This window comes from Sinocyclocheilus anshuiensis, unplaced genomic scaffold (assembly GCF_001515605.1).
Source record: "Sinocyclocheilus anshuiensis isolate Anshui unplaced genomic scaffold, SAMN03320099.WGS_v1.1 scaffold1023, whole genome shotgun sequence".
Classification (NCBI taxonomy): domain Eukaryota; kingdom Metazoa; phylum Chordata; class Actinopteri; order Cypriniformes; family Cyprinidae; genus Sinocyclocheilus; species Sinocyclocheilus anshuiensis.
Window position 1 is genome coordinate 825,741 of NW_015546084.1, and position 13,747 is coordinate 839,487.

At 36.0% G+C, this 13,747-nt stretch overlaps 1 protein-coding gene across 4 annotated transcripts in view; it reads left to right on the forward strand.

The window, feature by feature from the left end:
* The window catches only part of gria1b (glutamate receptor, ionotropic, AMPA 1b), a 59,224-nt gene that overhangs the window by 29,852 nt on the left and 15,625 nt on the right, over nucleotides 1-13,747 (forward strand). For all 4 annotated transcript variants that reach the window (XM_016501524.1, XM_016501525.1, XM_016501527.1 and 1 more), the window contains exons 10-11: nucleotides 1,932-2,138; nucleotides 3,166-3,632. In XM_016501524.1, coding sequence (XP_016357010.1) covers nucleotides 1,932-2,138; nucleotides 3,166-3,632 — 674 coding nt within the window. The remainder of the gene's footprint in view (nucleotides 1-1,931; nucleotides 2,139-3,165; nucleotides 3,633-13,747) is intronic.

The window sequence follows — 13,747 nt, forward strand, 5'->3', positions numbered from 1 at the left end:
AACATTATGCGCTCTCGACATTTGTCATTAAGATCACGCTATAGAAAAAGCTTAAAATTAAGCATAAAGAAGAGAAGAAAGCGGCCCTAGCTGCCTACACAGGATCCGCCACTGCCAGATGCAGTTAGAAATGTACTAAAAACAAGCCTATCGCAAGATATCTGGTACGGGGGGGGGCACCTGGGGTGGCCAGCCTGATTTCAGGGGGTGCCGGTGCCACCCCTGGCCACCACGGTAGACACGCCCCTGGTCACGAGGCGATCACGTGAGGCGCTCCCTCTGGCATGATAATCTTAATAATATCTTGTAGTGTGTGATGCGCCATTTTGACAATATTCACTCATCATGACAGTAAAATAGGGCATTCTAAGTCAATATACTGCAGTATTTCCTCTCTCAATCAGTAGAAAATATGGTTAACACCCGGTCATGCATGAAAAAAAAATAACGTCATGTACCGTGGAACCGATTTAATTTTGAAAAATACCGTGATATCAATTTTTGGTCATACCGCCCAGCACTAGTTGAACGTCTCTCAGCTCAGTTCACTCTGATTGGCTGTTCAGCTTATCCAACCAGTACACGAGAAGAGTAGCAAAAGTAATGAAATCGTGCAAACGGCACAAGTGCAAAAGAATGAACACGGAGGCTGTTTACATTTAACATCTGAGCATTCCAATATGCAAATATTTTTATAATGACATGGCTGACTAGAATGTATAAAGTTAAGACCAACTGATACGCATGATTCATATTCAAAATAGTAAGCAAGCCTGCTTTTCTTACAGTTTGTATATAGTTTTAGCTTCCCTTTTTGAATGACAAATATAGACTACTGCCACTTTCTGGTATAGGTAGTTATTTCCTCTCTTGCAAACGCAGAACATACGTGCTAGTTGGCCATTGCCTGCAGTCTATGTGGTGTGTTCAAGCACATTTTTTGGCCTAGACGCAGGTGACACAAGGCGACAACACAGTGTGCTTGTTTCACCGTTTAGTTCTGTTGGTTTGGTGTATCATGGCCTGTACTTCGCTGCGCCTTCAGATCCAGTCACTCCCATTTTACTTAGTAGCCACAAACTTGCTAGAGCATACAATAAAGACATAAAAAAGCATGAGCAGTATTACTGTCACCATGTACATAGTGATATTTTGGTGTTCCTGGTAGGTTATATCACTTGTTTCATTGAGAAAAAAAAATGCAAATTCTAAAAAATTGTCACCACATGATCCCTCACTCAGAAGATTTTTGTTCCCTGCCTCTGGGGTGAATCACCATCCTCTCAGGAAGGTGAGAGGTAGTGTGAATCTTTTGAACCCTGCTGGGTTTACTGTTCTGCTCATTTCGGGCACAGTTTGTGGGCTGACTCAGAGTTTTGAGTGTCTATTAATCTTATTTCAGTGGAACTCCAAAAAGAAATACCCTCATTCCCTTAAAGGGGTCATATGATGCGATTTGAAGTTTTCCTTTCTCTTTGGAGTGTTACAAGCTGATTGTGCATAGATAAGATCGATTCTTCTTTGACTGTGGTTAGCTGTACTATTGTACTATTGTGACAGCTGTACTATTGATTTGTCTTTTATAACAGACTACAGGACTGTAATATTATACCCATGTATGAGGAAGCACAGGTGCGTTTCCTCATACACACATTTCAATGTATTTCTCTTGTTTTTTGTTGTGTTTTTTTTTTCTCTTGATGTTGTTCTGTGTAGATGCGCAGAACTGAGCTAAAATGCAACTCTTCAATAAAATATAAGCTGAGAAATATGCTGGAAATGCAGAAAACATTTGATGTAGCTGATGCAAGATTTTCTTTCAAGCCACTTCAGCTACTCTGAATCATGTAGTAGCCAAACAACTAGACTGATCTGGCCCTTGCTACCACATGAAATAAGAAATGCAAAATTAATGTGTTATTTATCCTTAGGAGTCTCCATATGTGATGCTGAAGAAGAACCATGAGCAGCTCGTGGGTAATGACAAATATGAAGGTTATTGTGTGGAGCTGGCTGCAGAGATCGCCAAGCACGTGGGCTATTCCTACAGACTAGAAATAGTGGGGGACAGAAAGTATGGAGCCAGAGACTCAGAGACAATGATGTGGAATGGGATGGTTGGAGAACTAGTGTATGGCGTAAGTAGCTATTATCTGTGAATGTTATCAAGTTTTGTGTTGTAAGGATTGATTGATTGATTAATTGATTGATTGATTGATTGATTGATTGTAGTCTTTCCACTATTCCCTTTTTATTTTATTTTATTTAAATGTGCATATTAACTTCTTGTATCTCTAGTGTACATTAACAGTCACTTTAGCTTCAAGCTGCATTTCCTTCATTCCTTGTGGGTCCGGTCTGTAACAGTGACAAAAATCTTTTATGAAATAAGTTGCAAAGTGCTGGCAAAGTTTGCCGCAGAACAGAGAACAGGACACAGTGTGTCCAAACCTCAACAAGCCTCAGGTTGAACAAAAGTTGTTTTTGTCTCTTATCGCTTATAAAGTAGATTTCCCCTACTGTCAGAGCATGTTAGTGCAATGCCTGACTTTCTGGCAATTTTGTAACATAACAAAGAGTCCTAACGAAGGCCAATTAGCAAGATAGAATTCATAATAGCAAAACTGAGGTGCATGTGAGTTTGTCTTTTGTACACGCTCAGTTTCTTATTCTGAGCATTTTTACCCTGAGGCTGCAGCATTAGTGGCTTTGGAATGCTAAGCAGTGTCAGATGTAGTCTGTCTTCATTGGGCTAAACGCGAACACCACAGCTCAGTGTTGTCAAGCGGCGTTCGTTAGATTTCTCTTCTGCTTGAAAAAAATGAGGCATTATTATGATGCATAGAGAGCAATAGCGTATGAGGGATTCTCTTGAGGATGCAGCATTGAGTAGAACTGACTCTGTAGTGATTCATAATACTTGAAGTTATTTATATGTTCAACTGCTTCTAAAATGGTGGATAAAGCTTTTTGTTGGTTTGCGCTTGATTTGTAATTCCAGTGTGTTCTGAAAACCTACAGAGGATCTGCCTTGTTGTATGCAAACTGGATCTCAAAGCTTTGTAAAACATATTCTGAATGTTTGATTGCATCTCCCTGAGAAGCTGTTGAAAACATGATTGTCACTTTGCCTCTGCTTAATGATGTAATCATATTGTCTTGTAGAAAGCAGACGTAGCTGTCGCCCCCCTCACCATCACTTTGGTCAGAGAGGAGGTCATCGATTTCTCCAAGCCCTTCATGAGCTTAGGCATATCTATCATGATCAAGAAGCCCACAAAGTCCAAACCAGGTGTCTTCTCCTTCTTGGACCCACTGGCGTACGAGATCTGGATGTGCATTGTGTTTGCCTACATTGGCGTGAGTGTGGTGCTGTTTCTGGTGAGTCGCTTCAGTCCGTATGAGTGGCACGCAGATGATGAAGAGGATGGAATGGAGCAGCAAAACCAGGACCAGAACCAACCACCGTCACCAGAGCCCAACCAGTCACCAAACCAGCACGGTCAGAGTCAGAATCAGCGAGAGGAGAAGCAGGAGAAGCAACCTGAACACACCAATGAGTTTGGGATCTTCAATAGCCTGTGGTTTTCCCTGGGAGCCTTTATGCAGCAAGGATGTGATATCTCACCAAGGTAGGTGGAAATTAAAAAAAGCCATTTTCATCATCATTATCATATTTTTTTTCATCTTCCACTGCTGCTTTTTCGTTTTGCTGACTCATATTCCACAAACAACATCTGTGATGGAGAAAATGGGTTGTAAAATAAAGATGATCTTCTTAATCGTCTGCTGCATTACACCATCCCTGAACTACATCTGAAATGCAGATCATGTTGAAATAAGATGATTCAGAATATATTAAGAAAGGCACAGGGAGATTTAATTTGAAGTGAAGGTAAAGATTAGATTAATGATTGATTTTTATGACCAAACAGATACAGTTTTATTGTCTGATTACCTACATGTGGAACCAATTACAGTATATATGTGACCCTGGACCACCAAACCAGTCATAAGTGTCAATTTTTCAAAATTGAGATTTGTTAAACATCTGAAAGCAGAATAAATAAGCTTTCCATTGATGTATGGTTTGTTATGATAGGACAATATTTGGCCGAGATACAACTATCTGAAAATCTGGAATCTGAGGGTGCAAAAAATCAAAATATTGAGAAAATCGCCTTTAAAGTTGTCCAAATAAAGTTCTTAGCAATGCATATTACTAATAAAAAATTAAGTTTTAATATATTTATGGTAGGAAATTTACAAAATATCTTAATGGAACATGATATTTACTTAATATCCTAATGATTTTTGGCATAAAAGAAAAATCGATAATTTTGACCCATACAATGTATTTTTGGCTATTGCTACAAATATACCCCAGCGACTTAAGACTGATTTTGTGGTCCAGGGTCACATATATATTTGATCATTTCAGCTTTTTGACACAATACCTGCTTGATCATTGGACTACAACAATAATATATAACTTTATATTTAAAATGTTAAAATAGAAAAGTTATTTTAAATTGTAATAATATTTTACAATATTGCTGTTTTTACTGTATTGTTGATCAAATAAATGTAGCCTTGGTAAGCATAAAAGAGTTCTTTCAGAAACGTTAAGAGATCTTAATGATTCCAGAATTTTGATGGTATAATATAATTAGGGCTGTCAGTTTAACACGGTAACGTAATTAATTAGTTATAAAAAAAATGTGATTAAAATATTTTAACTTAACGCACTGGCCCCGCCCCCAGACTTGTATGTCATCTCACATCTCACAAATATGTTGCAGGGTAACAACTACATAAATGCAGTTATGCCCTAAAATTCAAGATATTAGGGCAAAAAATGCCCCTGTATGAGTTGTCTCATATTTATATCACACGAGCATTGAGAGCAATATCACACGAGTGGTCTTTTTGTCCTGAACACCTGAGTTTAAATGTCATTTTATACAACAGTTCAGTAAATAAGAATTTAATATTGTGTTGTTATATTTTAAACAAATTATATTGTTTTTGCGCAATTTTGCCAATGAAAATATTACCTATAAAGCCACCGCAGAACAGTTGTGCTTCTGTGAGCAACATAGCAGTGTTTCGTTTCTGAATGAATCCTCATTTTGAACGAATCGTGTGAACCAATGATTCAAATGCCCATTCATAAAGAGAGCCATTTATGAATCAGCCATTTGAACGAATCAAATGAATGAATAACTCATAAAGACATTTACCTGTCATAAAGACATCTGTCACCTGCTGGCAGTATTAGTTTCCCCTTTAAAGTATCATAAAATATATATAAGTATAAATAAAAGTAAATAAAAAAATAAAATAAAACATTAAAGGGATAGTTCACCAAAAAAAAAAAAAAATTCTGTCATTTACATTTACATTTAGTCATTTAGCAGACGCTTTTATCCAAAGCGACTTACAATTGGGGGATACATAAAGCGATTCTTCTTAAGAGGCAAACAGACACAGGAAGTGGTTGTAATACCAAGTTCTTAGACATTGTTCAAATAAGTACAAGCTAGAAAGAGAAGGAATAAATAAAGAGAGAGAGTTTTTTTTTAGTTTTTTTTGTATTTTTTTTTTTATGATGAAGTCAAGTAGCTTCGAAAGAGATGGGTTTTCAGCTGTCGCTTAGGATGGCTGGAGAGCAGAAGTTTTGATACTTCTGCCTCAGTGAGGGGACAGAAGGAGAAGATGGGAGTTTTTGCAGTGGGTGTGGTTGGTTTGAAACAGACTCATGTTGTTTCAAAGCTGAATGACTTACTTTCTTTTGCGCAACACAAAAGGTATTTTGAAGACTGTTGGTAACAAAACAGTTTTAGTTACCAGGGACTTTCATTGCATGAACAAAAAATACTGAGATGTTTCTCAAATTATCTTATTTTATGTTCCATAGTTGTTATGTTAGGCCGTTGTAGCATATACGTTTATGTGTAATAAATTTTGTTGAATCAAATAAAATATTTATTTCTAAAGCTACTATTTGCAATGTCTACTTGAAACTTTCTCATTTAACTCAATAATAGCTTTAAATATTCTTGTGGGTATTTTCACAGCCAAATTTAGTTTGTGATTAATTAGATTAATTATTCACCGCACCATGTAATTAATTAGATTAAAAATTTTAATCGACTGACAGCCCTAAATATAATATAATAAATATAATATAATATAATATAATTATAATTTATGACTTAATTGTTGTTATCTGCACCATTATATTTATGCAAAATTGTTTTTTGATTTAAACGTATATTTTATATATTGCATATATTGCAAACATGTTTTTATATTTGTTTTAGGCTGTATAATTCTTTAGCTACACATTTAAAATCTTATTTGATCCCATCTCTTTGACTGCGCTGACTGACGCTTGTTCACACAATTTTTTGTCACTAGCATTAGTCATGATGGAAGTGTAACTATAGATTAGGCTAGTGTTGACACCCCTGATAGGGTCCTCTAGCCTCATTATGTGCAGATTGGCCTTTAGCCTCTGGGTGTGCAGGCTCCTCTGCTAGTGTTTGACATTTTGGTTGGACATGTATATCCTTGGCTTGAGGGAATAAAGCAACACAATCAAATTAGATTACACTGCCAGAGAGCGTTCCATGACAGATGTGATTGTCTGCGCCAGAGCACTCAGCCTGACTGTGTTTCTCCATGCTAGCTGTGGACTTCCGTGGAAAACTCCATCACCTCACCCTTTTGAGCTAAAGGAGGAATGCTGAAGTTCTGGGCAGACATGAGGCGAAATCATTAGAAAGTCCTTGATAGCGCTCAGTGTGTGAGGGAGGTCAGTTGGATTTCATGGTTGTGAACTGACATGGTGCTGAATCATCATGTTCTTTTTACCTAAGGCCTTCAGACAGTGAGAGGGAAACGCGTCTGGTCTTTCATGGCTTCTAAGAGTGTATTTTATAGAGTAAAGTTTTTTTTAAGTGATAAGGATTAAAGATTATTAATCCTTAAAAATAATTATAAAACATAATAATGCATAATAGTAACTAAATCATTAGGCTACAATAAAACAACTTAATATACAATAATAATAATATAAAACTTCTTATTAAGCAGTTGTTTCTTAATCTAAATGGCTAATATAATAATAATAATTATATATATATATATATATATATATATATAGTGCCTGAAATAAGTACATTGCATAAGTATTCATTCCCTTAACTAAATATTTAGCTGAAGCATCTTTACAGTCTCAAGACTTTTTTGTTTGATGCTACAAGCTTTTCTCATCATCATTTGGCAATTATCTGCCGTTCTTCTCCTTACCTCTTCACCTCTCAAGCTCTGTCAGGTTGGATGGGAGCAAATGCACATTTTCAGGTTTCTCCAGAAATATTTGATTGGGTTCAAGCTCAGGCTGTGGCTGGGCCACTCAAGTATAACATCAATATAATAATTATAAAATTATTAATAATAGAATCATTTATAATTAATACATACATTTTTTTATTATTTAATATAATTTTTCCTGTTGTTGTTCTCATTATTATTGTTAATGCCATTATATTTATTAAACAGTTGTCTCTTGATCTAAATTGTTGATTTATTATACTGAACAAAAATATAAATGCAACACTTTTGTTTTTGCCCTATTTTTCATGAGTTGAACTCAAAGATCTAATACTTTTTCTATGTACACAAAAGGCCTATTTCTCTCAAATATTGTTTTAGCAGCATCATATGACCCCTTTAAGTTTAAAATTCTGGCCCATTACTTATCTGAGAACAAATGGCTGTAAAAAGTAGATATGCAAACGCATTAAATCACTAATAAAGTTACTTTAATTGTGAACAGGCGGTCATATTAGAAGGTGCACAGGCAGATAAGGATGTTTTTTTTTCCTGTAAAACAAGGCAAAAATAGTGATAAAAGAAATTAATTTACACAGCTTTGAGCATGAGTTCTTGTGTTGGTGGGCAGTTGTATATTTAATACTTTGAACTTCTTCATATTCCCTCGAGATATTACATAAAGGTACTTTTTGGATTGTGAGGCTATTTGTCGGCCATTTCAGAAACCACTCTTTAAAAAAAGTGTTTTGGTAATGAGAATTGTGTGGGCCAGACAGAAGACACCAGGCTGCTTACAGTATTTATCTCTGACAGGAAACTTGTTTGTCCTCGACAAATGTCAGCTGCCACTCAGAGCTCTGACTGTTCACATTGTTATTCACTCCAGCTCATCTGTGCCATTGCTTCATAAAACTCAGTTACCTCATCTAGCCTCTCTGATTCTCTGATTAGTTTCTGATGAGGTGCTTATGAAGGGATTTCATTAATTCATTATTTCTTACAAAGGTGCCAAAAACAAAGTCTCTTTGACGTCTCTCGAGACAGATAGCAAATAGAGAAGCTACTGTAAGCACGCGGGCAATCAAAGCAATTAACTCGGTTCGAGCAATGCCGTAATCTGAAGTCAGGAGGAGATGGCAGAGATGATTAGCAAGCCGCAAAATGTGAGCAGAGAATTACTGAAGCACAGCAGCCTGACATGACTCTGCTGCTATATAAATTAATAACTCCACGATTGCTGCTCTTCTTTCAGTGGTTCACCCAGAAGTGGGAATTGCAGACTGTTTACTATGCATGCAATTCACTATCACTGTCACGTCCACTAGCATCAACACTGTAGCATTTCATAGCACATTTGAGTGTTGCAGCAGCTAGGCTATGTAAACAGTGTGCTTATGTGACCTGTCTTTTTAGATTGTGACTGCTAAAAGCCACCTGTTAGTAGAAACGTCCGTGTTCATCTGCATAAATTCTTTATTTGAGACACACATCTTGATCACTGTAGCGTTAATTGGGTTATTCATTCATTAATGTGATTTATTTCTCTGCTCTGCATCATTGAATATTACATTAATTAAAGATAAAGTAACACCTGTTGAAATACAAACATTAAGTACTAGTTTTATCTATGTGCCGTAGACGTTTGCAGTGTAAATAAGAGGTTATCCAAGCATTAATGGCAAGGAAAGCCCCTTATACTTGTGAACAGCCATGTATGAGGTTATAGTACATTAAACCATGATCATGTGACTTTTCCGTATGCCAGGTGACCTGTAAATGTGCAAAAAACTTTCCATTGCAGTTTTTTGAAATATTCCTTTTTTGAATTGCCTGAAAAACGACCTCAAGTGAGCGTAAAACTTTTCATTGGGCGTATTTTCAATTCGCAATTTAAATTTGTGCAATTTGAAGGGCAATGGAAACTCCGCTATAGTTCTGTCTCTCTGTCATCCTGTCTGTCTGTGGGCCTGTCTGTCTCCTGTACTTTCTGTGTAACATTCTGTCATTCTGTTGTTTTGTCTGTAATATGTATATCATGCTGTCTGTCTATCATTCTGTCTGTAGTCTGTCTGTTGTTCAGTCCGTCGCTCTGGCATCATTCTGTTTGTTCTGTTTGTCTGTCTGTCGTTCTGTCTATCATTCTGTTAGTCTATCGTTCTGTCTGTTGTTTTGTCTTTAATTCTGTCTGTCATCCTGTCTATCTTTCTGTCTGTTGTTTGGTCTGTCTTTAATTCTGTCTGTCATTCTGTCTGTCATCCTGTCTGTCATCCTGTCTAGCTTTCTGTCTGTTGTTTGGTCTGTCTATCATTCTGTCCGTCATCCTGTTTATCGTTCTGTCTGTTGTTTTGTCTGTCTATCTTTCTGTCTGTTGTTTGGTCTGTCTTTCATTCTATCTGCCGTTCTATCATTTTGTCTGTTGTCCTGTCTGTTATTTCTGTCTTTCTATCATTTTGTCTGTCTATCGTTCTGTCTGCCTATGATTCTGTCTGTCATTCCATCGTCATGTCTGTCTATCATTTTATTTGTCTTTCTGTCAGTCATCCTGTATGTCATTCTGTCTATCATTATGTCTATCGCTGTGTCTGTCTGTTGTCCTGTCCATCTGTCACTTTGTCTGTCTGTGGTCCTGTCTGTCTACTGTACTTTCTGGGTAACATTCTGTCTTGTCGTTTTGTTTGTATGTCGTGCTGTGTATCTGTCATTCTGTCTGTAGTCATGTCTGTCTGTTGTTCAGTCTGTCTGTCGTTCTGTCTATCATTCTGTTAGTCTACCGTTCTGTTTGTTGTTTGGTCTGTCTATCATTCTGTCTGTCTTTCTATCTTTCTGCCTGTCATAATGTGTTATTCTGTCTGTCTATCATTCTGTCAATAATCTTTAATTGTGTATATACTGTATTGATATTTATATATTATTTATATGTCTTATATTTTTACATTTTAATTCATCAGAGCACATGGCAACTTTTGTAATCAAAGAGTAAAAGCTGGATGCATTTTAGTCTAGATGTAGTTACAACATCTACCAGCAAGAGCTAACTTTGCTACGCTAACCAGCCAAATCTTGACACCTTAGAAAATAAAGTGAAAATGTAAGTTATTTTAGCCATAGGTGTTTTCAGCAGTAAAACCCAATTACAGTAGACAGAATGACCTCCACTGAACTATTACTATGAAGATTGCTCACATGAGGAACGGTGTAGATGTGACTCCTACACAGTAAATTTTGCAGTGTTAAATTAACTCTATAAGAGTTGAATTTAACACTCGGCCCGAGTGTATTTGGTCCCACTCAGAATTGGTGATAAATTGACTCTTGTCAAGTTAAATTAACTCTATTTTGAGTAAAAAATTAACACTGCTCAACACTGAATAGTATTACCAGAGTTTAACACTAGGGGAAATTAACTCTGTTCTGTTACCACAATTTAACTCTGCACGAAAATTTACTCTGATTAGTGTTAATATTTCACTTATGTAGAGTTCATTTACATTTATAATAGTGAAAAATTATCTAATTTTAAAACCCATTTGGTGTTTTAAAAACAGAATAGAAAACAAGATCAACGACGTCACATTTAAAACATTTATTAAAAAATGTTGTCAGGCTCAAGAAACATACACATACATGCACAAAAATACATCACGTCTGCATGAAATGACAATACATCATTATATTCAGTACAGAACCTGTTGAACCTACTAGCTAAGCAGCCTTGCTCTTAACCTCAGCGATACAAGGACCTTCACTTTGCCAACATCTTTGTTGTACACAGTGGTCTGAATGAAAGTGTACATCTTGTGTAGAATGGTGTTATAAGTGGTGCCAAAAACAAAGTGTGCCTTAAGAAGTTTGTTCACCAAAAAATAGAATTATCATTAATTACTCACCCTTATGTCATTCCATTTCTATAAGACTTTTGTTCATTTTCGGAACACAAATAAAGATATTTTCAATGAAATCTGGCAGACTTTTATCCTTTCATTGACAGCCTATACAACTAAAACTTTCAAGGCCCAGAAAGGTGTTAAAGACATCATTAAATTAACCCGTGTGACTCTAGTGATTTAACTTAAAAAAAAAAAGAAAAAAAAGTTTTTTTTACCACTTTATGAAAATATTCATCTCTGACAAGCGTACACGAGAGCACGACGACGGATGAATGTTTTGTTGAAATGAAAGCAGACGTTGTGTGAATGCACGCATAAAATTGAGGTTAAACCAGTGGAGTCACATGGATTCAAAAGAGCTTACCTTTTGGCGCAAGGCAAAAGAAAATGGCGAAGAGAGAACTTTTGCTCTGGTCTTCGGGGATGGCTTGAGGGGCGGAGCTTAACGGAGTAAATTTAACAATGCAGAATTCAACTCAGATCATTTTCACCAACACTAGGGGGCATTTTTCACTATTTGTTGTTAAGCTAACTCCTTAAGAGTAAATGGAGTGTAACACTGCTTAATTAACACTGTCAATTTTACTGTGTAGGAAAGCTGTCGCATAAAGGCCAGATTCATTTTCCAATGATTTATATTGGCCTGGAGGCCAATGATCTGTCTGTTCACACCTGCTGAAGAATAATCCAAGTGCGCTCCAGGATATGAGCGTGAAGAAACGTGTGTGTGACTGAGAAACAGAGCGAGTAGTAACCCTGAGGAAGCGATACATGTTGTGCGCCTTAGGTACTTATACTATCAGAAATGAAACAAAAAATCTATTTTATATATTTACATTAACAATGTAATCAATATTCTGTTTATTAAAGCCAAGTATGAAGCTCATGAAGCGTTTTATGCATTTTACATTTATTCCAAAATAATAACTTAAAGCAGTAACAATTTAAACCATATATTTTATTTGTGAACTTATGTTTAGCTATTCTTTTTAATAGTTAACTTTTAACTATTTTTAAATTTTTCAAAACATCAGTCATCAAATCTCTTTAAATATTGGTCACAGACATGGATTTCACCCAAAAAAAATTACTCACTAAAAACTCCCACAGATCATGTTTTCAGGCCATTTCAAGTCTTATTTTGATGTAACAAAGTGGTTATATATAAGTGTGTGTTGTTTACTTACTTTTTTAAATTAGTCTTCCCATTAGCGGCATTATATTGTTGTATTATTGTATTCAGACTGATTCACGAAAGGTGGGATTTATAGCATGAACCAATCACAGCCGAACATAACCTGTCATATCCAATCATATCGCAAATATCGCTTTAATGGGGCATTTTACCTAAATCCACAAAGAACACAGAGGCAATAATTTATTGTGGTGATAATTTTTTTGTTTGCAAACACACTGCTGACTTTGATGGTTATAAAGGTAGTCGTACCTCACAAAACAGCTGCATTCGTCTGTTTGACAGAGTGAATGGAAGTCAACTTCATATCACACTTCTTACAGCTGAGCGGACATGTGAAAATAGGGAGACCGAGCAGGCGAGAGAGACAAGGAAGATAAGCAGTGTACAACAGAATGAGAGAGAGACAGTCTGATGTGATGTAGGCGGTGAGTTAAGGGAGGTTTGTACTTTACTGTCGTTTTCCTCTTTTTCATTTATTTGCATTATTTCTCTTGAGCTATTTCTCTTGTAAGAGATGTAATACACTTCACTTTTTTCCCCTAAATGCAGAACACTACATAGGTCATGATTGAACCAGAATGCAATTCTCACAAAAAAATAAAATAATATACACTACCATTTTTTTTTTAAATAAATTAATTATTTGATTCAGCAAAGATGCAATAAATTGATCAAAAGTTACAGTAAATTTATATTTATACAAAATATAAATATATACAAATAAAAATAAATACTATTTTTATTCATCAAATAATCCTTAAAGGGGTCATCGGATGCCCATTTTCCACAAGTTAATATGATTCTTTAGGGTCTTAATGAAAAGTCTATAACATACTTTTGTTAAAATTTCTCAATGGTAGTGTAAAACAACACCCTTTTTACCTTGCCAAAAACTTGCATGCCGCTTTAAATGCAAATGAGCTCTGCTGACCCCGCCCCTCTCTTCCCGAGCAGCTCTCTGAGAGACGGTAAACTTTAGCCGCATTCATCGTGAAACTTGCTAACTAGCACATTATTACAGACAAGAAGCTGAGAACGGCTTGATTTGAGAAAGAGGTAATGATTTTAGTAGATTAAAAAAAACAGTGGGTGGATCTTTATCATTATAGGGTGGTTGTGTACACACACTGCCAACACACATTTCAGTTCAAACAACTTGTAAAAGTGCATGTAGCATCCTATGACCCCTTTAAAAAAGTATCACAGTTACTACAAAAATATTAAGAAGCTGTTTTCAACATTGATAATAATAATAAATGTTTATTTAGCACCAAATCAGCATATTAGAATGATTTCTGTAGGATCATGTGACACTGAA